The sequence below is a fragment of the Fulvia fulva genome, chromosome 4, assembly GCF_020509005.1.
Source record: "Fulvia fulva chromosome 4, complete sequence".
NCBI lineage: Eukaryota > Fungi > Ascomycota > Dothideomycetes > Mycosphaerellales > Mycosphaerellaceae > Fulvia > Fulvia fulva.
Window position 1 is genome coordinate 4,823,131 of NC_063015.1, and position 21,466 is coordinate 4,844,596.

Below are 21,466 nucleotides of genomic sequence, written 5' to 3' on the forward strand. Positions count from 1 at the left end.
GAATACGATCTGGACCTGCATATCACCCCCAGAGCTACCAAAGCTTCGAATGTTGCTCTTCCTCCCGGTGCTGCTTATACTCGCTGAACCGCTTCCATCTACCCTCATGGGACACGAAGCACCATGCACTTGCATCCTCCTCCCGTCCTTTCTGCGCGGGATTGAGACGAACCCAGCCATACTCTTCCGGCTCCCTCTGACGCCATCCACGCACCGTCAACGCCTTTTCTCGCAGGAATAGCTGGCGCTTACTACTGAAGTGATCGACCCCAAAGCCATGAGGCCTTTGGATCTCCGAGGCATGGCTCTTACGCACCTCGTCGCCGAGCTGGAAGAATTGCTGGACCGCATCGAGGATGTATGAGCCGGAGCTTGTGTCGCTGCAATATACCTGCCGAGGGCATACGATCATACTTCTCTGACTACGCTCTTGCTTATTGCCTTCGAGAAGCTCTGGGTCGATACAATGTTCAAGCTTGCTGATGATCAGCTTCGTGAGAACCTTACCTTTGGCGGGCCCCGGGCACCAAGTGTCATGGTCATCGCCACCCGGCGTATGAAGCCAAGCTTTGATGTGAGCTGCGAAGCATTGAGTTGGTGTCAAGGGAACATATACGCAGGCACATGTGTCGCAGTTGTCTGTGCCGATGGCCTCAATTTCTTGCTTGGCACCGTCGGTGTCGTTAAAGGATTTTGGGAAAGTATGAGGGCCACCTTCGCCTTCGCGGAGATGGTAGTAGTGAGTCGACCTGTCCCCGACTGGAACATGCTCCGTGTGAAGATGTGAAAGTGCCGTGAAGCTCGGGCTCCTGGGCTCTAGTCTCGGACTGAATAGGCACAACCTGGAAATGGCACGAGATATGCTGAGCATGGTTTGCATGCTTGAGCTTGAATCGTACGACACGCATTGTGGCAAGCTTTCAGTACTTCTGGCATTCTAGCAAACGGAGCTGAAAGACAGACACGACTGGCATGGTCTCGACGACTGCTCGCTTCTCCAAGCCTCCAGGAAGATCTTGAGGCTACGCAAAGCGCTACCATGGGCGATGCTCCGCAAATACGGACATCATGGAAGCTGGTCACCCTCTAGGGCCCTTGGTATGAGACCAGAAGTCCTTGTTCTACATTTACCGATCTTGCGATTCGAGTTCTGGCTCAGCTTCAGTCGCGTGGGAATTCAGGACGAAGATGCACTGAGTGCTCTACCAGCCCATGTTCACTACCTAATCTTCACATCACGAGGCCGCCACGAAAGAGTCGCGACCCGAACCGAGCATTTCCAGGCCATGCCCATGAGAACGTCGTCTGTGCCCCACGCGAGCTGAGGGTACCTTCTCGCAGATCAGAACATCATGAAACCCACTTTTCAGAAGCTCAAGCTCTTGGGCATGCTGTACTACATTGCCAAGAAAGGACCTGGTATATATCCTTGATCGCTTCGCATGCTTTGTCCTCCGCGCGATCAGTGCCATCTTTGCGGCAAGAATGGCGTCGACGCACGACAGCGCCGCCACGATCGTAGCACTGTGGTTCGTGAAGACAGTCGTGACGGTTGTGTTTCGGCTGGCATTTCATCCACTCGCGAATTTTCCTGGCCCGAAGATAGCTGCCGTCACAAGCCTCTATGAGTTCTATTACGATGTCGTCCGGCCTGGCCAGTACACCTGGGTCATCAAGAAGATGCACGAGCGACATGGTCCCATTGTCCGGATTTCACCTCGGGAACTCCACATCGATGACTACAACTACTACGACGAACTCTATAGCGGGAAGAAGGACAAATGGGACTGGGCCGTCAACATGTTTGGCAGAAAGCCAGGTACCTTTCGGACTGTGAAGCATGTCGAGCATCGTGCCAGACGGGCGGCCCTCAATCCTTTTTTCTCGAAACGTGCGGCTGTGCAGCTCTCACCGATGATCACCGGGCACGTCGAGAACATGTGCCGGCGCATGGAACATTCCCGCGATAGCGGTCAGCCACTCTGCGTGCCGTACATGACAGCTGCTTTGACACTCGATGTGATCACTGAGTATGCATTCGGCAGATCCGATGCCGTTCTCGACGAACCTGATTTCGCACCGCAGTGGTTACAGATTATGGAAGGCCTTCTACTCAATTGCCACCTCAACTGCTTTTTTCCATGGCTGCAGGATCTCATGAGTATCTTGCCAAGGAGGCTTGCACAGTGGCTCGATCCCAGAGTGGTATCATTCATTAGATATCAGGGTGTAAGCAAAGTTCTTCATCTGACGGGTACAAAAACTGCACACGAGCTCACATGCGCAATAGGACCGGCTGAGCCAGCTAGAGGCCATCTTCCACGCTCAAAACACCAAGAGCGCAACATCAGCTCCAACACACGGCGCGACCATATTTCACCATCTGCTTGAAAGTCCAGATGTGGCACCTGCTGATCGCAACATGGAATTTTTCCTTTCAGAAACTATGAGCATCGTGGGCGCCGGCCAGGCGACCACCGCGAGCCACATATCGATAACGCTCTTCTACGTTCTAAGTGACCACCGCATTTATTCATTGCTCAAGGCAGAACTGAAGAAAGCTATCCCGAACCCGGCGATTCTACCATCACTGGCTGAACTCGAAGAGCTGGAGTACCTTACAGCAGTAAGCTTCAGAGCGGTCGAGGATCTCTGACCAGCGCTAACAGCTCTATGCGTTCAGGTCGTGGCAGAAGGCCACAGAATGTCTCACGGCGCGATACATCGTCACCAGCGCATCTCGCCGCACGCATCCACTCTCTACAAAGACTGGGTCATTCCGCCCGGCACACCCATAGGGATGAGTGCCCTCTTCATGCACGAAAACGAAGATCTTTTTCCGTTGCCAAAGGTGTTTGACCCTTCTCGATTTCTTGGACCAGAAGGCCAGAGGCTCAGGAAGTATCTCGTCCACTATAGCAGAGGTCCCAGGAATTGCGTAGGGCAAAACCTGGCGCAAGCGGAGATCTACTTGGCGCTTGCTGCTATGGCCAGGCGGTTCGATTTTGAGATCTTCGAGACAATGATGAAGGACATGGAGATCACAAGGGACTGCCAGCAACCCTTCCCGAAGAAGGGCGCGAAGAGATTCAGAGTGCTGGTTAAGTGACAGTGCTAAGATGAGTTGTGCTTTCGGAACTGGCTTCAGATGGTCGCCCCACTCGACTTGCCTTCTGGTCTTGTTGCTTGACTTCGACATTGATAGCTGTCTTGGATCAGTCCACCTCGCGCGTTCGGCTGCTTAGCGATTTTGACGCACAGATCCCTGGAAGCATTCACTAAAGCCGTAGAATTTCCGAACCATGGGGTAGCTCAACCCCGCCCTCGTGTCACGCACGCTGTGATCCTTTAGCTCGGGTGTCAATCCACCACCAAAACGACAGTTTGGATTGCCGGCAGTTCTGGACTGCTAGCTGCAACATCGCCTGGATTGTGGCGCTTGAACGCATGGACAGCTCGTCGCCGTTAGTCCTGCACTGTCAAGCTGGCGTTGCAAGGATGAAGGCGATCGGCTATCCATTCTCCTCTCGTGTGCTAGATATAGAGGCTGGTCCTCGCATTTTGCCTTCTATGTATCGATTACAGACCTGATAAACAGTATGAGCTTTTCACGATTCTTCTTCGCGAGTGGCGAGGAAGCTGATCACTCGAGGAAAAGGATCAATGGTCAGCTATCAGCTCGATGTTCGATGCAACATGACGGCTTACGAGACCCGCAGGCTACAACCTATGGATGATGCTCTTCGTCTCACTTGGCTCACTCTGCTATGGGTACACTGCCAATGTCATCAGCGCAACTCTTGCGCAGCCTACATTCATTACATACTTCGACCTCGATACACGATCAGATGCTACGGCACTGCTGTCAGCCACGAATGGTATTTTCCAGACTGGTGGCGTACTCGGAACCCTTACGCTGTCATGGTGGAGCGACAGTTTTGGCAGAAAGGGCGGACTTGCCATTGTATGGACTAATCAAAAATTGGACTACGAGATGCTGACAAGCTGTAGAGCGTTTTGTTGATCACGATCTCTGGAGCTATCCTGGCTGGCAGCACTGATATCGCCATGTTCTTGGTCTTTCGATTCTTCGCCGGTGCAGGAGCTTTCATGATCCTGACAGCAGTGCCCATCTGGATGGCCGAAGTTGTTTCACCATACCTGCGTGGTGCCTTGGTCCAGCTTCATGCCATCATGCTGGTGCTAGGATACAACTTCGCCAGTTGGCTGGGGTACGGTATCTACCACTGGAAGGACGGCGGAAACGCCACCTGGCTTGTGCCATTCGCTGTACAGTGCGTCTGGCCACTTTGCTTACTGAGTGGCCTGTACTTCGTGCCAGAGTCTCCTCGGTGGCTGATCCTCAACGGACGCCGCGAAGAAGCGGAGAAGATACTCTGCAAGCTGCATGACGATCCCGCCGACTCAACCAACTCTTATGCCCACGCGGAGTACCTTCAGATCACCAAGCAGCTCGATGTCGATAGAACACTCCCTAGCGGATGGTTGCACATATTCCAAAAGACATCACTTCGAAAGCGTGCTCTCATCACTATTGGTACTACTGGTGCCATCCAGTGCTCAGGCATACTGGTCATCAACAACTACGGCCCCATGCTGTACAGTAACCTGGGATTCAACACTGAGACGACACTACTATATGGTGCAGCTTGGCTGACATTGGCCTTGGGCCTGAACCGTGAGTCTCGACTTCGGCTGACACGATCACAAGAGCCCTGCTGATGGTTGTAGTATGTGTAATGCTCCTCAACGACCACTTCCCACGTAACAAGTTCATGGCCATCGGCGTCCTCGGCTGCATGATCGTGCTGAGTGCCGAAGCTGGAATCATCGCTCAATGGCTCGGCACCACGAATCTCGCCGCTATGCGGGCCGGTGTTGCTATGTTGTTCTTAATCGAGCTCCCCTACGACTTCTTCCTCAACGGGATGCAGTTCATCTACATTTCGGAAATATGGCCCATGCATCTCCGAGCGAAGGGCATGTCCCTAGGTGTGGCAATGACCTCGTTCATGAACATTGTTTGGCTGCAGTCCGCTCCCACTGCCATGGCGAATATAGGCTGGAAGTACTATCTTGGTAAGCATGATCTGTGGTGTCGAGTCAGAGCGTCTGGCTAACAATGCCCCAGCATTCATCATCCCAGGCACTATCGGAGCGGTCGTCATGTGGATCTACTGCCCCGATACCCTCGGCAAACCACTTGAGGAGACAGCGGCACTCTTTGGTGACCAGGATGAGGTCGCAGCGTACATGCGTAACATCGCTACCGACGACCCCGAAACGGGCACATCAGGAAAGACAGAAGAGCAAACCTTTACGATTGAGAAAATAGAATAATGACTCTCTGCGGCAGTATACATATCTCTGCTACTCTGCAAAGTAGCGCAGAGACGAAATACATGTGTTGTTGCTTCTCTATGGAAATATTGGTACCGCTGTGCTCAGTCCGAACTTTTCAACTGAAGTTCTCCCGGGATAACATGTCCATGCTGTCGTGGTCGTCTGTAGCGCAGCAACTGACAGGGTAGGATTCATGTGTAACACTTGCGGAGTGTCACCTTCTCCATCTCTACCTCTTGCGAAGTTGGACATGAAGGTGCCGTCATGTTCGCGCGCTAACGTGTGTAGAATATCGGTGAAGATGGTCGCAGGACGGTGACCGACTCGTGGACGACTTCCACTCTCAATGGTGGCAGTGGCATGGCTTGTCTCAGGACCTCCGCCGCCGAAAGAGGGGCACTGTCTCTGGCAGTGTCAGAGGTGCGGATAGGAGGCGACGAGTTCGAAGCAGCCGCTCCCTGAACTTGAGGTTGGCGTGAAGATGCTGGTGGTGCTCGGTCGAAAGTTCGAAGGTTCTCGATGAGGGCCGTGACTTGATTGATGCTAAGTTCCTCACTCGCCTCGTCATCGTCTTGACCTGCGTCACTACCTCCCAGCCGACGGATGATCACCTTCCGCAGTCTCTCGAGTTCTTGCCTGTCCTCAAATGGAAGTGGAGTGCTTTCTTCGGCACCCTGTCGCTCAGCACGTGCTCGGACTAACAGCTCGGCCTGCTGACGTGAAGTTGAGGTCCATGGAGAGCTCTCGCGCTCGGTGGAAGTGTCTCGTTCTCTTTGGATGGCGTGCACTCGCAATGCGGCAACAGAGGCCCGCAGTGCGTCGACGTCGCGCTCGATGGAGTTGTACTCTGACTCACACGCGGTCCAGTTGACGTTCGCGGGATCAGCTGCCGCAGCAGACTCAGAGTATAGCGGATCCTGGCAAGAAGGGCAGGTGTGGCACGACTCTGTCCAGTGGAGAAGGCAAGGGAGGCAAAACAGGTGACCGCATTCTGTCTTCGTCGGCTGAGATAGTATCTGCTGGTCGTCAGCATGTGCTAAAGGCGACTTGGTAATGAAGCGCATACCTTGCAGCAGATTGGGCAGCTCTCGGGCTCGAGCTGAGCGTGAAAGTCCGCCTTCGGAGATGCCGCCATGTTGGTGGATGGAGGATGGAGGATGGTGGATGGTGGATGGTGGATGGAGGATGTTGGATGTTGGATGCGCGATGTTTGTGATAAGTGACATTTGATTCGGCTTAAGAATGATCTTCGAGACTCGGCGGCACGGACCATGCCTTGTGCATCAGTCATTCATTCACTTCACACCCGATCCGGTCCGATGATCTACCGAGCTCCCACGCGGTCTCTCAAACAGCCAAGTATTGGGCGACGTCCTCCATGAGCACCCGCGATACAGTGGATCGGAGAATGTCGAGCATCACAAGTATCGAGTCTCGAGTATCGAGTCTCGAGACTCGAGGGTCAAACACGTAGCACTGGGCATAGACTTCCAGACAAAAGTGTCTCTTTGCGACTCTGGCATCAAACTATCGACAGCTGGGTCTGTCTCTACGGTGTCCTCGCAATTCGATGCAAGAACTGGACAGACTGCAACCACTTCTCGATGCCCAAGGATCATTTGTCCTTATGCGAACACTCATGCAAGTCACAACGCTTGTTGGGCATTTGTAGACATCTCGCCTCACACGCCTCAAGCGCAGAGCATGACACATGAGTACATACATGCCGGAGATGATATTGAGTCGATTTGCGAGGTGCTTCATGCCTCTGATTCACCGAATTACCAAGCTATGCATACGAGTGAAGTTCTGTACATTCGGTGCTCGGCTGGACTGAGACCATATCACTGCCTGGCGAGCTCATTAGAGTTTGTTCGCTGTGATACTGGATGAGCTTGACAATAGACTCAAGTTGAGTAGACACTACGGTTTCTCTGGGGCATGCCTTATCAGGCCTGTAAATATCTCAAGCGCTCAGGGAGGGTGCAGGAAGACGTGATCTCTAATGCTATACCTCCTGCGCAGAACAGTTAGGCTACTACCTGGCCTGGCGCACAAGTGAGCAGCCTGATGATGTTACCATAGAAATCGGTACATTCTTGTCAAAGCACGCAAAGTACCATTTCGCTCCTGTGCCGCAGGCCCCGAGTGAAGCTGTTGAGTGAGATCAGCCTTTCCCAACAATGTGGTCCAAGCACACCGGTCTACGTACCCTCTCCAGATGTCCCCCAACGCATGATCTCCGAATGCACTGGGGCGACTGATACTAAGAGCCCTCCGACAATAAAGCTGAAATGTTGGTAGGTTGCAGAAGTACCTTGCGTTCTGCCAAGACTTTCCGGTGACCAGTGGCTGAGCTTTGTGCTCGATATGCCGTATGCACGCGGCACAGCTGCAAGACCATGAACGCGTGCCACAGAACACACTGTGTATATCAGCTGGCTTTGCTGCCCAATATCCATCGCTCAATCACTGCTCAGTTCTCCAGGTCTATATTTCTCTGTCAGCGAAGCCACTGCGTGTAAGGTACCATGTGATCAGAGAGAAGTGATCGATGCTGACTATCGCGCGCTGCAGATCAATATGAGCCACAGAGTCACATTCACCGGCATGCTCTCCACCTGCAGTACAAGCGAGGAGACTCTCAGCTTTCCATTCTTGATCATCCTCGCCCTAGCAATATGCGCATGCTGCTTCCTGATGGCCATCTTCGTCGTGCGGGTCAAAGAAGTGTGCTTCGATGTAGAGCCTGAATCTGACAACGACATCGAAGCATTGAGACCCTACGACGACGATCCTTCAGCACATTGGGTCAGGCCATACAATGACACGGGGGAGAAGGAAGTGCTGGTGGTGTACGAGAAGGTATGATGAGCTCAGATGATCAGCGATGTTATGGGGAATTAGCAGATAGGAACGCTCTGGTGTTTGATAGGAGTGAATTACGTCTACCAGGCTGCCAGCATGGCCTGGCAAATGCCGTTCTTTCTCACCTGCTGTCGTATCGTGATAGCTGTCGGTATATCGATCGTGCTTCGTGATCATCATAACATGACTTTGCCCGTCCGTAACGCATTCCAGTCATCTCTCGTGTACGGCCGGTAACTGGCTGCACCAGGAGGTAGCCAAAAGACCTTATCTTTGCTTCCCGCTTTCTCGATGAGATCCAGATCCACACCTTCTCGCTTCGCTTGGCCCTTCTGTATCTTGAAAGTACCAGTATATGCCAGCTGAGGTGCAACACGCAAGAAGTATGGCACTGCATATCGTGGCAATCGTTCGGTAACGAAGCGGCCCAGCGCATCACAGTCCAGCGACTCTGGCATCAGGCCCTCCTTCAGGACTACTGTTGCACATCCACATCGACCATCTGCGTTCGGCACGGCGACACCGTATACGTTGGCCTCGGCGATTTGCTCGAAAGTACCCAGGACGTCCGACACCTCGTTGGTAGAGACGTTCTCAGATTTCCATCGGAATGTATCGCCGAGCCTGTCCACGAAGTAGACTCGTCCATCAACATCTTGCCTCATGACATCTCCACTCCTGAACCACAGGTCGCCCTTCTGGAACACATTATGCATCCATCTCTTGTCTGACGCCTTTTCGTTCTTGAAGTATCCTTTGAACGACAACTCTTTCAGCGTAGGATCCACCCTGTGAATGACCTCTCCAGGCTCGTTGACAGCACATCTGACCACCCAGCCATCCTTGTCCTTGACGATTTCCTCTGTGTCTGGGTCTATCCTTGCTCTTACTTCCCGGTCACTCATTGCTCGGTTCCAGAATGCGCCTCGTACTCCGATCGCATTCCTGCCAAATTCGCCGTGGTTCCAGTTGAACGATGCCCCAAGACCGTCTGTTGCAGCGTAGAGCTCGTGAATGACAGGTATGTTGAACCTTTGCCGGAACTTCTCCCAAACGTCTGGTCTCATACCATTACCCCACGCCATCTGAATGTTGTGCTGTCGCTCGAGAGGATGCACCGGGGCGTTGACGAGGTAGCGACAGAGCTCGCCGACGTACTGTAGAATGGTTGGTTGACTTCGATGTACTTCAGGCCAAAAGGTCTTGTGCGAGAACTTCTTGCCCAGTGACATGGAGGCGCCAGAAGCAATGACAGGGCAAGTGCAGAGCCCCTGTGCGGCTCCATGATATAGCGGTAAGCATGTGTAGAACTTGTCCGATCGCTTGAGCTTCAACAGCTTCGCCATTGAGCGTGCAGTGTTGACCGATCTCCCGCTGACCTGGATGACACCTTTGGGAAGTCCAGTGGTACCACTCGTGTAAACGAGACTTTTAGTGTCAGTCGGTAAGACGTTTGCGGTTCGTGCTCTGGGAATCGGGGTGGTATCTCGCATCGACGCAAACAGTGCTTCATCGAAGTATACAATGGTTACGCCTGCCTGCTCGAGCTCCTCTCTGGTGGTCTCCATCTTGTCCACAGTCTCTCGATCTGCAAGGACGTATCGTGGCTCGCACAGCTGCGATCTTTGTTAGCCATCGAAAGGTCTATCAGGAGCTCTACCGACCTTGACGCAATGTGCAAGAGCATTGCCAGCAAGGTGGTGATTGATAAAGCTCTGACATGCTCCAATACCATCTAGTGCCATCCACAGCTTGATCCATTCTGCGCTATTTGGGCCGCTCATTGCAACCATCTCGCCTTGTGCCACTCCCAGGTCATTCATGAGCCAATTGCCCACCCGTTGCAGGTCCCGGTGAAATTCTTTGTATGTCCATGACCGAGCTTGGTACTCCAGAAAAAGGTGGTCTGGGATGTCTTGTTCGGCCCACTCCTCAATATAGTGATACAATGTGCACTTTCCTTGGGCCGCCCTGTCGGCGATGAACTGCTGTGCCTCTTCGTTGGCATGTTCCAGACTACCTTTGCTCAGATCAGATCGGAGGTGGTACTTTGCATCCAAGTACGCAGCAGCTGCTGCTGTACCGGCGGCCACTGCTGCTAATGTGGCTTGTGACGATCAGTCCTGCTCATGTTGGTACCGTCCTGTGTTTGATCTTACCAGCCATGTTGTTATCCGTAACAGCGGCACACAGGTCGAGAAATCGAGACAGCCAGAGCGATAGGAACAGGAAAGAGAAGAATCAGAGGTCTTACCTCAGTAGTGACAACCTCGTCAGACTGTCGGCCTCGGGTGTAAAAGTGATCAGCCCAGTCCACGGTCACACTGTCGACTCGACAACGCGGGGATAAGCCACGGACTCGGGTCCGCAAGGTTCGTCGGCAGTGATGCTTGGCCGAAGCGGCAGAACCGCTTTTGCCGTCTCTAATGCGCAGCTCCCTCCGGCTCGGCCGACAACATGTCGATGCCCCTGATACCAAGGCGCACACATCTGACCTTGACTTGATGCTTGTCGAGGCGATGCTGGTCGCCAACGATCCAAGTGAGCAACAACTCTGTCCAGAAGAAGGCAGTAGATACCGTAGAGGTAGAGGTAGTGATAGTGGTAGTGGTAGTGGTACGAAGCATAATGCTCGTAAAGGTTTGACTGCTTCGCGGTCCTCCAAAAGGTGAGCTGGCCAGATCTGTCCAACAGGGTAACATCAAGTCCGGACCAGATGTTTCCGTTCTTTTGCTGTCCAAAGGCCTGCAAGGTTGCACGTGCGTCACACCATTGGCATGGCAGTGGCACTCTATACATTGTCCGGAGTCGCACTCGTCATGTGCTTGTTTCGCAAAGATACATGTACGGGATGTGCTTGCGCGTTCATGTTGAGAACAAGGATGAAAAGGAGATTGAGAGACAGAAGGGGAAATCCGGCCGTGCCTGACTGAAGCGTTGAGAGTTGCGACAGCCGTCATTACTCCGTGGGCAGAAGATGCGTTCGAGACAAACAACGCTGGGATTGATGTTGCTGCCATGTGATGAGTGCAGGATATGCATCTTGCTCTATTGCATCAGATCGATAGGTGATGCTGATGAATGGTCGTAGCCATGCCCCATGCTGAAGAGGCGGCCCCTCTATATGCGCACCATTACAATTAAGAGTGCCATGCATCATCCCCGATGATCTCAGATGGCACGATTAGCCTGCCTCTTCAGGTTTTACATGCTTTTGTTGTTGCGCCGAAATGCCATTACCCTCCTCCCAACGCCGTACTGTGAACTTTAGTGGGATTGTGCCAGCCCATTGCAATGCTACTCCGCCAAACAATGCCCAAATGCTACAAGGTGTAGACGGTCGCTTAAAGTGCCTTGGAAGTCGTTAGTTCTGGTTGGTTGCATCAATGGTTGACGGGAAGACTCACCATGGCGAGACCGCCAACAACCACGAGACCGACAACACCGGTCGAGAGTCTGCTGGCGCTGCCCTCGAAAGGAGTGCCGTTTGAGCCACCAGCACCAGTGCCGCTTGGGCTTGGGGAGCCTGTCGAGGTGCCGTTGACTGGGTAGGTTGGTACGGTGGTGTTGGAGTATGATGGTGCTGCGACCGAGGCGGCGGATGCAGAGGCAGCGAGGCCGAAGGCCAGAGCGATCATGGAGGTGAAGTGCATTTTGACGGTTGTGGTGTGTGGGTGGTTTGTTGTTTGGTATTAAGTTGAAGTGGTCGTAGCGAATGAAATGGTCGTTGTGGAAGGGTTGATAGCGATGGCAGAGTTTTGGTGATAGCCAAGAAAAGTCAAGAGAGAGAATGTACTTATACCTGCATGGCATCTCTCAGCTCGGGCATCGCCTCCCATCCCTTTTACGGGCCCATGTCTGGCCACGCAAGCTGTGTTTCACAAAAGGAGGGCGATCGAAGGCCCGAGCAAATGGAATTGGACATGGTTGGGGACAGTCCAGGTCGCGACGGTCCGACCAGCGTGTGCATGGCCACTCGCGAATCGCAGGGCCGCACCGCCACCGCCACCCGTGCCACCTCTTCGGTGGCCTGGCGATGATGTCGAAAGCACATGTATGGCTGACGGCCTCATCCTGAGCAGTACCCACTTGCCGGACTCGCTCTGAAGCAATTGGAAACAATCGACAGGCATGGCCGCGAGCGAGACGTGCCTGAGGATGCTTTCGACGTGGCCAAGGTGCTGACAACTGCTGTTGCCGGTGAGACGCTGCATGAGGTCGTACAGTTGTCAGTACGGTTGTCATCTTCGCCCAGTATAGGGCTGGCCGAAGGTGAAGTGTAGTTCTATTGTAAGGAAGCGAAGATGCGTGGATGGATGTTGGTCAAGCTTCCTCGCCCTCCAACGACAACATCCATGATGCAGGATCGAGGACTGAATCAAAACCACAACGACAGATATCTGCAGCTCGATCCGGTGTCCAGACGACGTGACCGCAGCCAGCATGCATCCATCACTCCCTCGAAGCCGCTGTGAAGCTGCCCAGTTGGCAGTAGGTTGCGATGCCTTGACCCGGACCTTGCGAAGACCGAATACTGTCCCTCTCGGCATGGCATATGTACCTACGAAAAGAATGGGCCCGCGGCAAGCCCACAACGATTCACTGCCCAAACTGTCGTCTGCTGCGACGATGACTGGTCAGAAGATCTTGTTGCCGCCGCGAGATGATGAACTTGGCAGAAATACCGTCAGACCTGAAAGAGCATGTGCGGAGTCGCAAGGACAACCAGTCTGCGTAGAGTGCGCTAAGCACCTTCAGCTTGGGTAGGACTAGAAGACATCATCACAGAGTGGCTTTTCCTTGAGATCGAAAGCCAGATGCCGGAAGCAAGGCAACGAGGTATCTGGCGAGGCATAATGCTACGTAGTCTTGTGGGCGCCTACACAACGCACGCCTGCAACAGCTCACATGATGATGCTATCAAGTGCCTTCTCAAAGTAGCGAACATGCGGAACTCAAGGAATCCGGCCACCTCGCCATCCCTATGGCCAGCCTCCATCGAGCTGACATCCGCTCTGACGACTCCTTTCAACTCGAATACCAATCCCAAGCTGTACGACCGGTTCATCGCTCTGACAAACGCTGCTTTGACGGAACCTATATCGTCCATGAAGGGCAGGCTAGTCATACTTCACTTCAGAATCGCACAACTCTGCGTCTGGCACCCCACCGAGCCATCAGCAGCCAACGCTGTCCGCCTGTTACAAGCCTACATAGCGCATGGATCTGACGACGGCACGGTCATCCCACCTTTGTCGAATGCGAGGATGCGACCGTCATTCTCAAGGTTCCTGGAGAAGACCATCGTCGTGTTGGAGTCACAGGGTCATCATGAAACTGTGGCGTGGATCAGGAAGCACTTCTCGGAGTTTCTTGATGCGAAGAAAGGCGACAAGGCGGGTCAAACCGTCGCGAAGGATGCGACAGTGACGGTGAGATATCTAACCTCCGCTGACTCCAAACCTCAGGTGTTGCGGTGAGACCACACAAGGCCATAGGCAATAGTACACACGAGTAGACTTCACGGGCGTACTACCGGACGGTGTGCATGATGCTTCGATCTATCAATGCCTCTCTGTAGTGCTGATGCGCTCGCCTGGTGGACCAACTCTGCACGAAGCCGCGAGCGCACCCTCCTACTTTTCGTCCGAATTTAGATCTCAAGGAATTTGAATCTGCTTTCCTGGGCGTGAAACGGACCGACCTCTGAACGCACATGTCCCGGTGTTGGTGCTGCCTACCTTCCGATGACAGATTTGAACAGCACCCGCTCGTCGAGAGATTGACTTTTATTCTGCCATTCTGTGCATGAAGCTGTAGTGGCACAGTGTCAGCTTGTCCAGGGGGGGGTTTCCAAGCATCTATTGCCTGAATCTTGCTGGTTCGAGAAGAGAGCAACCTCGACCGCACCAGCAGCTACTTGCTGCACGTCGGTATTTGACGTGCAAATATCGGCCTATGAGCTGGAGCGACACCTGCTTGCAACCCCAAAGTTCTCCGCACAGATCTGCAGCTACACATCGATAGGCCGGGGTCGTCATTCCACGAAGGTCATACCGACCTCGCCTGCGCGACGTGCCCCATGCGGAGTAGTAGTACAGGACCCGCACATCACGGGGGTCGAAGTCGTGGCGACGAGGAGATGCCACATCCGGTGGACATCAACAAACATGTAATGTCCTCGTACCGATAGCATACTGTCCGTGCCAGGCCATCTTCTGTTGAAATGGCGCAGATCTACTTGCTGGCGTTGGCTACTGTGGCACCTTGCCTGTGCTCAACACTCCCGAGATCACAGCCCAGCTTGAGCGGACGCCCGTCTGTGCGAGTCGATCTCCATCCGCCTCAGAACGCTGGCATCCCTCTCGAGCACTTTGTCTCCTACTCCATCGAGTTCTCTTCCTTCCCGGACTTTGCAGGTAACCTGTCTTCACCCAACACCTTCTCGAACAATCTACTCGAAAACATTGGCACTTTCACAGGTACGAAGCCATTGTCAGAGTTGGCGGTAACACTCAGGACTTCTCCCTCTTCGACAAGGCCCAGGAACAAGCACTGGTCGGCATCTTCAACACGAACATATCAAGCGACTATCCCACCAATATCACCATCGGCCCAGCATACTTTGAATCGTACCAGACATTCCCCGATACTAAATTTGTGCACGGCTTCAACCTAGGTCTTAACAGCTCCAAAGAACGACAAGGCCTGGTCGACTCTGTGTCGTACGCCTGCAAAGCCCTGGGCGAAAATGTCCTCGACTGGGAGACATGAAGCATAACTGATGATGTATTGAGATAGTATGTAGCGAAAGGAAGAAGAGAGATAAGCTTAGTGAGTGAATGCCTGAGGCACCCGTGCATGCATACGTCATAACCCTGCCCTAGCCTAGTAGTATCAAGTCACCCCCTTAACGGGTGCTATACGTACTAGTATATACTAGCAGTGACGTAGTAGATATATATAGCTACTAGCCTCCCCTATTTCTATCCTATTATCTATCTCTTATATACCTAGGGCATCTAGTAGTCCGTTATAGTAGGTAAAGGCTATAAAGCATAAAAAGGTCGAAGTTAAAATTAAAGTTAACCGGTATTTCCTATATTCTTATTAGCTAAATAGGCTAATCCGGTAACGGTATACTAATAACGTAAACGGTCGATTAGCGCGGTGTTTATAAGAGCTAATAATAGTAACGTGCTTTACTACCGAGCGGGCTATACTACCGAGCGGACTACTTTTACTAAGAACTATACTACTTCTACTTTAATTACGACGGTATCTTAACATAACAACATCCTATAGAATCGTTACTAGGAGGACAATTCCTCTTTAGATTCTTCGCTATCTAGTAAGTCTACTTAATAGGTACGTACGTTATACCCCGACTCGCTATATCGCTTATAGCGTCGTAGCCTTAGTACTAGCCAAACACTATCTAGCGACTCTCTACTCACTTCCTACCTCCTAGTATCCTCTAGAGGTATTAATTACGACGCCTTATCGAAGGTTAGAGACCCTCTAGACTAAATATACTTACGCTTTCGTGCTTTTCGCTATATAAGGGCCTCGTTAGACTTGCGTAGCTCACTAATCTCGCTTTATATAAGAGCTATCTAATACGCTATCTCTCTACTCCCTTTTATAAGCTAATACACCCCTTCCTATAACGAGTTTAGCGATGAACCTGCCCGGGCACGTATTTTGTTCGTTACTAGTGTCGATTAAGAGTCGAATTCTTTTGTAGTTTGTAGTGTCTTCGACTCCTAAGGGGTAGAGTCCGGAGCTAGAGGGGTTAGCGTACGTAGCTTGACATTAAGCTTGTCTATTACTACCTATAGATTAAATAGAACCAAACCAGCGCCTCTAAAGCTCGATAGGATGTTCTCCTGTCTAAATATAGCGTTATAGGCTACCCGGAAGGCGCGTAGGAACTCTACTTTATCGATATAAGTAATACGCTAGCGTACTAAGCCCGAGAGCTAAGCACTATATACCTTCTTCAAAGGCAAATAGTAACCTATATCTAATAGCTAGAGTAAGTACGAGGCGTATGATAGTATATATAGGGCCAAGATCTTATATTCCTTATATAGATTCTAGAATGCCTTCGAGTTGTAGCTCTTATAGCTATCGATAATAAGTAGTCTCTATACCCTAGTCGTACGAGCTATAGTATACTTCTAGAAATGCTCTAGCTACCGTATACCGAACTTATTATTAGTCTAGCCGTTCTCTATTAGCCCGATTGTCTAGTCTAGACTCAAGTTACCGTCTTAGTACTAGGTACTAATATGCTATTTGCCTATAAGGATGACGTAGAGTAGGAGCGCTGTTCCGTCTATATAGATAGTCTTAATCACTATTGCCTATTCTCTACTACCCTATTAAACGACCTTACTCTTTCTACTACGCCTTTCTGAACCCGTAACGACGCTCTAAGACGTAATAATACCTATTATAAACCCTATCTCGTCGAAGTTGTAGGTGTCCTAGTTAAGGATGCTATACTTCTCCTTTATATTACGTACAAGTAAGAACCACCTCTCGATAACGTCTAGATCTTCTATTAGGGCTCGCTAACGATCGTATCTACGTGTTATACGAACCTTTAGCTCACGATGCCGCCTAATAAACCTGTCTATCTAATTGAGACTAGCGGGCTTAAGACCCTTCTCTTATAGTAATAAATCGGCTATTGCTCGTATACTAGCCTTTAATAGCGGGAAACCTCTAAGATCCAGCTCGAGTATATACTCAAGTATCACCCTCTCTTCTAGCCTTATAAGCTTCTTCGAATTAGGCTCGTAGTTACCCCGAGGAGGTTGTCTATTCAATCAATACCCTAGTGTAGTTCGAGACGCGTCGTATACCTTTGTAGCAAGTCGATTCGTAATTGTCGCGTCGCGTTTCGTGACCTAGATAGCTAAGGTCAGTTTGGCCTCGTTTAAGGACAATATACGCTATAATAGTAGTTATATAGCTATATCTATAGAAGTGGTACAGTTCTTAGCAAAAGTAGCCCGCTCGCTAGTATAGCCCGCTCGGTAGTAAAGCACGTTATAGAGAATAGCTAGTAATATATAGATAGATAGATATTTCATTTAAGCTGTTATAGTGCCCTTTGGCCTATATAGCTATACTATCTTACTTTCGTATATATAGAGGGGAAACCGCATTAGTAAAAACCCCTCCTCCTTCCCGCCTATCTTTTCCCCCTTATTATCGTCTTAGATTTCCCTTATTAAGGGTACGCTAGTATTATAGGCCTACCCTAATAACTACCCTATCTATAACCCCCCTAGCTTCCGCTTCTTATCTATCTACTCCTCCGTCTCGCTAGCGAGGCTAAACTACTAGAGGTATCCCTACTATAGTATCTACCTAGCGATTTAGCGAATGTTACCTTTGTCCCTAATAATTGACTTATAGTCTCTCCTTCCCGCTTAGTGCCTCTAATTTCCCCTACTACTCGCCTACTACGGGCATTATAGTAGTATATGTTCTAGGTTTGACGATAGGTAGCTATACTAGTAGGCTAAGCTTTAGATGTCTAGTACGCGTCTTCTAAATAGGTAGGCCCTTAGTCTAATATATTCGGACCTAGATTAGATTGCTATACTTACTTCGGCCCTTATTAGGTCCCTATATAGCTAGTAATTATATCTCTAGAATGCTCGGAGTACTATCGGGCTTATTGTCTTAGGGGGCTTCCTTTTCTAGTCCTACTCCTATAGGTAGCTCGCTATCTATTCCGCTAGACTTTAGGTCTTAGCCTTACTCCCGCCGGCCTAGCGAGTCCTACGCTCCTCCTCTTTTCGTACTAGCTATTCGGTACTTATCTATACGGTCGCGAAGGTAGTAAGGTTATCCTATTTTTAGCTTGTCCTATATCCGGCCCCTCTCCGGTAGCGGCTGCTTATCTTATTCTTTACCTCCTAGATCGTAGTTTATACTAGGTAATCTGTCGTCTTTACCGCGTATTAAACTCTTATTCCCCGGATATATTGGCCGATTAGAGGTGTTCCCGTCTCTATTTCTACCGTACTTATTAACGTTGTCTTATATACCCCTAGTATTCTACGTAGGTTACCTACCTAAGTCCTATTTAGGGGTTGCTCTATCCGTTTCGGGATCGGCTTACCTACGCCTCCTATACCCTAAATCTGTGCCCTATATAATATAGCTAGTCTAACGATTACCTTATATATTACCCTTACCTTATCGAATGTTACTCCCTATATAGACGCCGTGATCCTCTTTATCGAGGCTTTGTTAACTTACGCTCGACTCTAGGCTTTCTTAATCTATACGTTCTAGCTTAGCTTCGGGTCGAGCTAGATCCCTAGTACTCGTAGCTCCGCTAATAGCTTAGTCTCGTAGCCTTAGATTCTTACCGCCGCCTTTATATTATAGTATGTTCTCGCTTTACTAAAGTGTATAAGCTAGTGCTTTTTAGGGGCGAACCGGGCACCGTACTTCTTTATCTACTCCTCGTATTTCTTATGCCTATCTTTAAGGAGTCGACAGTTCTTCTCTATCGAGTCTAACTAGGCTAGAATGTTTATGTCGTCTACGAGTCCTAATACTAAGGTTTACGGAGAGGTGAGTAGGGGAATCAGGTTAGACATAAATATTAGAAATAGGATAGGGGAGAGAGTAGATCCCTAAGATATTCTAGCCTCTACCTTTACCGGGTCGGACGTATACCTCCCTAGGACTAGGTATGTCGTCCGTTTCTAGAGAAAGGAGTAGACAAACTTCGTTACTTACTAGGGGATGCCTTTCTGTTATAGGATATATATTAGCCTTTAGTATAAGACGTTATCGAAGGCCCCTACGATGTTAAGGGATAGTAAGGACGCCGCTCGGTTCCTACCGTAGTACTAGAGGGTCTAAATTTACTCCGTAATTAGCTCTATTACTATTAGTGTCGATCGCTAGCTTCTTGCCCCTATCTATATTACTAGGAGTACGTAGTTGTTCTCGGCTAGCTACGTAAGTCTCTAGGCTACTATCTTCTCTAGAACCTTCCCTATTGTGTTTAGAAGTACAATTGGCCTATACGATTTAGGCTAAGTATAGTCCTCCTTCTATAGCTAACGTAGCACTACTTTTATAGACTCTCTATACGGCCTCGGATGATACCCTAGCCGTAGGTACGCGGTAAATAGGTTTATAAGGCTCGGCGCAATCTCTTCTCTATACTCTTTTAGTATTATATTTAGTATTCTGTCTAGGCCTAGGGCTTTTCGTCCTTTTAGCTTACTTATAACTCCTTTTACTATATTAGAGCTAACCGCCTAATCTATGTCTAGGGGTTCCGGGTATATACTCGGGTCGATGTCCGTAAGGCCTACCTCTACTTACGTAGAAAAGAAATAGTCGGCTAATACTCTTGCCTTACCCCGGGGCGTAGTCTAGGCAATCCCTTCGCGGTCTACGATTAAAGAGAAGTAAGGGGCTTGTTACTCTTTAGGTAGTCGTGCCTATTTAGCTAGTCTCTATATCTATTCCGGGTTTTCTATAACGAGCCCGATCGTTACTCTCTAGTCCTATAGCTTATCGCGTCTTATCTATACCTTCTTCTCTTATGTCGCGTGATAGTATTGCTCCTACGTCTCTTAGGTATACTCCTTCGTCTACTGTCGCCTTGCCCTTCTAGCTTCCTTTACCTTCGTAGAGTATTTAGGGGTCTAGAAGGCCTTCTACTATATTAAGGGCCGGAGTAACGGCGTATATTATTCCGCTACTTACTATATAACCGAGGTAATCTGTTCCGCTACTTAGTCTAGCTAAGCTAACGTCTCGAGTTCCCTATACTACGGTAGGTTCGCTATTAGGAAGTCTCTTATATCGTCCTAGCGTACCTTCTTCTAGTTACGGTATAGTTCGCTTATTAGCTCCTCTATCGCCTTCACCCCTAGCGTCGTTTGAATAGGGATATAGTCTAAGGAGGCCTCTAGCGCGTAGTTCGGTCGATATTAGACTAGTCTCTCTTTAAGTTCTCGTAATAGAAAGTATAGGTCGATTATACTTATACTTATACGGGCCTTCTACGTCTCTATTCCCTTTAGTATTACTAAGACCATTCCGTAGCGTACGGTTATATCTAGTAGCTTTCCCCCTAAAAACGCGTACGGGAGGGTGAAGTCGAATCCCTACTATAGGTAGTAGAGGTTAAAGTCGCTAAGGAGTACTTACTTCGTGTCTTAGCTTAGGGTCCGCTCTAGGTAGGCGAGGGTTCCTAGTTCCCTACTCGTCCGACCCTACGGTAGCAGGTTATAAACGTTATAGATCTAGATAGAGCCTTATGTCGTGTCGATCTAGATTAATATTATGTTTCCTAGGTCGCCCTATTACGGTAGTATAACCTTCTACGACTTAAGGTCTATAGTCTTACTTACGTATATATATGTCCTCGGGATTACGCCTCGTTCGCCTAAGATTACGGTATAGTATCTCCGGTCATTATAAGTAGCTAGGAGTCCTACGTAGAGGTTAATCTATAGTTCCTATACCGTAATAACGTAGTACCGTAGTAGGTCTAGCTCTTATAGAAAGTAGCGCTAGACCTTATCCCTACTTTTATTTACGTTATACTATACGATAGTAATATCGTCGTATAGTATTATTCGTTATCCGAAGATCTAAAACTAAAAACTAATGCTTAAGGAAGGTTACCGGGGCATATAAGTCGATACTAATAAGGATGCTTAAGTACGAGACCGCTATACCGCCGATCGACCTATATATCTAGGGACTACGGACCTCCTACTTAGGCAAGTCGACACAGTACCTAGTATAGAAGGTTATTGCTAGTACAGTCGTAAGGGCCCGCGAATCAGTACTAGCGTATAAGGGCATTCGACCCGGAAACGAGCCGAACTACCGGGTAAGGGACGAATAGCTAGTAATATACTAGGAGAGTAAGAAATTGTTTATAGAGTAACTATAGAAGGAAAGGTAGAACAACTAGGTTATAGGGCATAGTAGACGCCCTTAGCTAGCGGGACAACCTAAGGAATAGTTAGCTACGAAATCCGCGGTTAAGTACCCCCCGAAGCTTATCTACTACCGTCTTACGAGGGTATAGAGTAGTATAGTAACCTAACTACGAAGCGAACACATCGGCCTCTAGGGGTACCTATTATAGAGGAAGGTTCTAGGATACACAAATACTAGCTGCCCCTACGGCTATTACTCCTAGAACGTACGGTACGTACTCCTCGTC

General features: G+C 49.9%; 9 protein-coding genes across 9 annotated transcripts; 5 read left to right on the forward strand and 4 right to left on the reverse strand.

Annotated features, from left to right (window-relative positions):
- Positions 1–34: 34 nt before the first annotated feature.
- Positions 35–537, reverse strand: CLAFUR5_05074 (uncharacterized protein; the record flags this gene model as incomplete). The annotated part of the gene is made up of 2 exons (XM_047904222.1): positions 35–391; positions 508–537. The coding sequence occupies 2 exons, from the start codon at positions 535–537 to the stop codon at positions 35–37; spliced, it is 387 nt and encodes a 128-aa protein (XP_047760983.1).
- A 948-nt stretch (positions 538–1,485) lies between these two features.
- CLAFUR5_05075 (Cytochrome P450 monooxygenase sdnE) lies at positions 1,486–3,109 on the forward strand (the record flags this gene model as incomplete). The annotated part of the gene is made up of 3 exons (XM_047904223.1): positions 1,486–2,229; positions 2,291–2,626; positions 2,684–3,109. 3 exons carry the CDS (start codon positions 1,486–1,488, stop codon positions 3,107–3,109), a joined length of 1,506 nt encoding a protein of 501 aa, XP_047760984.1.
- A 490-nt stretch (positions 3,110–3,599) lies between these two features.
- Positions 3,600–5,361, forward strand: CLAFUR5_05076 (MFS-type transporter oryC; the record flags this gene model as incomplete). The annotated part of the gene is made up of 5 exons (XM_047904224.1): positions 3,600–3,666; positions 3,720–3,964; positions 4,012–4,699; positions 4,753–5,100; positions 5,153–5,361. The coding sequence occupies 5 exons, from the start codon at positions 3,600–3,602 to the stop codon at positions 5,359–5,361; spliced, it is 1,557 nt and encodes a 518-aa protein (XP_047760985.1).
- A 278-nt stretch (positions 5,362–5,639) lies between these two features.
- On the reverse strand, positions 5,640–6,499 carry CLAFUR5_05077 (uncharacterized protein; the record flags this gene model as incomplete). The annotated part of the gene is made up of 2 exons (XM_047904225.1): positions 5,640–6,380; positions 6,431–6,499. The coding sequence occupies 2 exons, from the start codon at positions 6,497–6,499 to the stop codon at positions 5,640–5,642; spliced, it is 810 nt and encodes a 269-aa protein (XP_047760986.1).
- Positions 6,500–7,947: 1,448 nt separating this feature from the next.
- Positions 7,948–8,296, forward strand: CLAFUR5_05078 (uncharacterized protein; the record flags this gene model as incomplete). Its single annotated transcript, XM_047904226.1, has 2 exons — positions 7,948–8,229; positions 8,279–8,296. The coding sequence occupies 2 exons, from the start codon at positions 7,948–7,950 to the stop codon at positions 8,294–8,296; spliced, it is 300 nt and encodes a 99-aa protein (XP_047760977.1).
- A 112-nt stretch (positions 8,297–8,408) lies between these two features.
- CLAFUR5_05079 (Very long-chain fatty acid transport protein) lies at positions 8,409–10,398 on the reverse strand (the record flags this gene model as incomplete). Its single annotated transcript, XM_047904227.1, has 3 exons — positions 8,409–9,848; positions 9,897–10,339; positions 10,392–10,398. The coding sequence occupies 3 exons, from the start codon at positions 10,396–10,398 to the stop codon at positions 8,409–8,411; spliced, it is 1,890 nt and encodes a 629-aa protein (XP_047760978.1).
- A 1,178-nt stretch (positions 10,399–11,576) lies between these two features.
- Positions 11,577–11,885, reverse strand: CLAFUR5_05080 (uncharacterized protein; the record flags this gene model as incomplete). Its single annotated transcript, XM_047904228.1, has 2 exons — positions 11,577–11,585; positions 11,640–11,885. 2 exons carry the CDS (start codon positions 11,883–11,885, stop codon positions 11,577–11,579), a joined length of 255 nt encoding a protein of 84 aa, XP_047760257.1.
- Positions 11,886–13,178: 1,293 nt separating this feature from the next.
- CLAFUR5_05081 (uncharacterized protein) lies at positions 13,179–13,712 on the forward strand (the record flags this gene model as incomplete). Its single annotated transcript, XM_047904229.1, has 1 exon — positions 13,179–13,712. The coding sequence occupies one exon, from the start codon at positions 13,179–13,181 to the stop codon at positions 13,710–13,712; it is 534 nt and encodes a 177-aa protein (XP_047760256.1).
- Positions 13,713–14,458: 746 nt separating this feature from the next.
- Positions 14,459–15,006, forward strand: CLAFUR5_20295 (Beta-glucuronidase; the record flags this gene model as incomplete). Its single annotated transcript, XM_059463131.1, has 2 exons — positions 14,459–14,651; positions 14,723–15,006. The coding sequence occupies 2 exons, from the start codon at positions 14,459–14,461 to the stop codon at positions 15,004–15,006; spliced, it is 477 nt and encodes a 158-aa protein (XP_059318984.1).
- Positions 15,007–21,466: the final 6,460 nt, after the last annotated feature.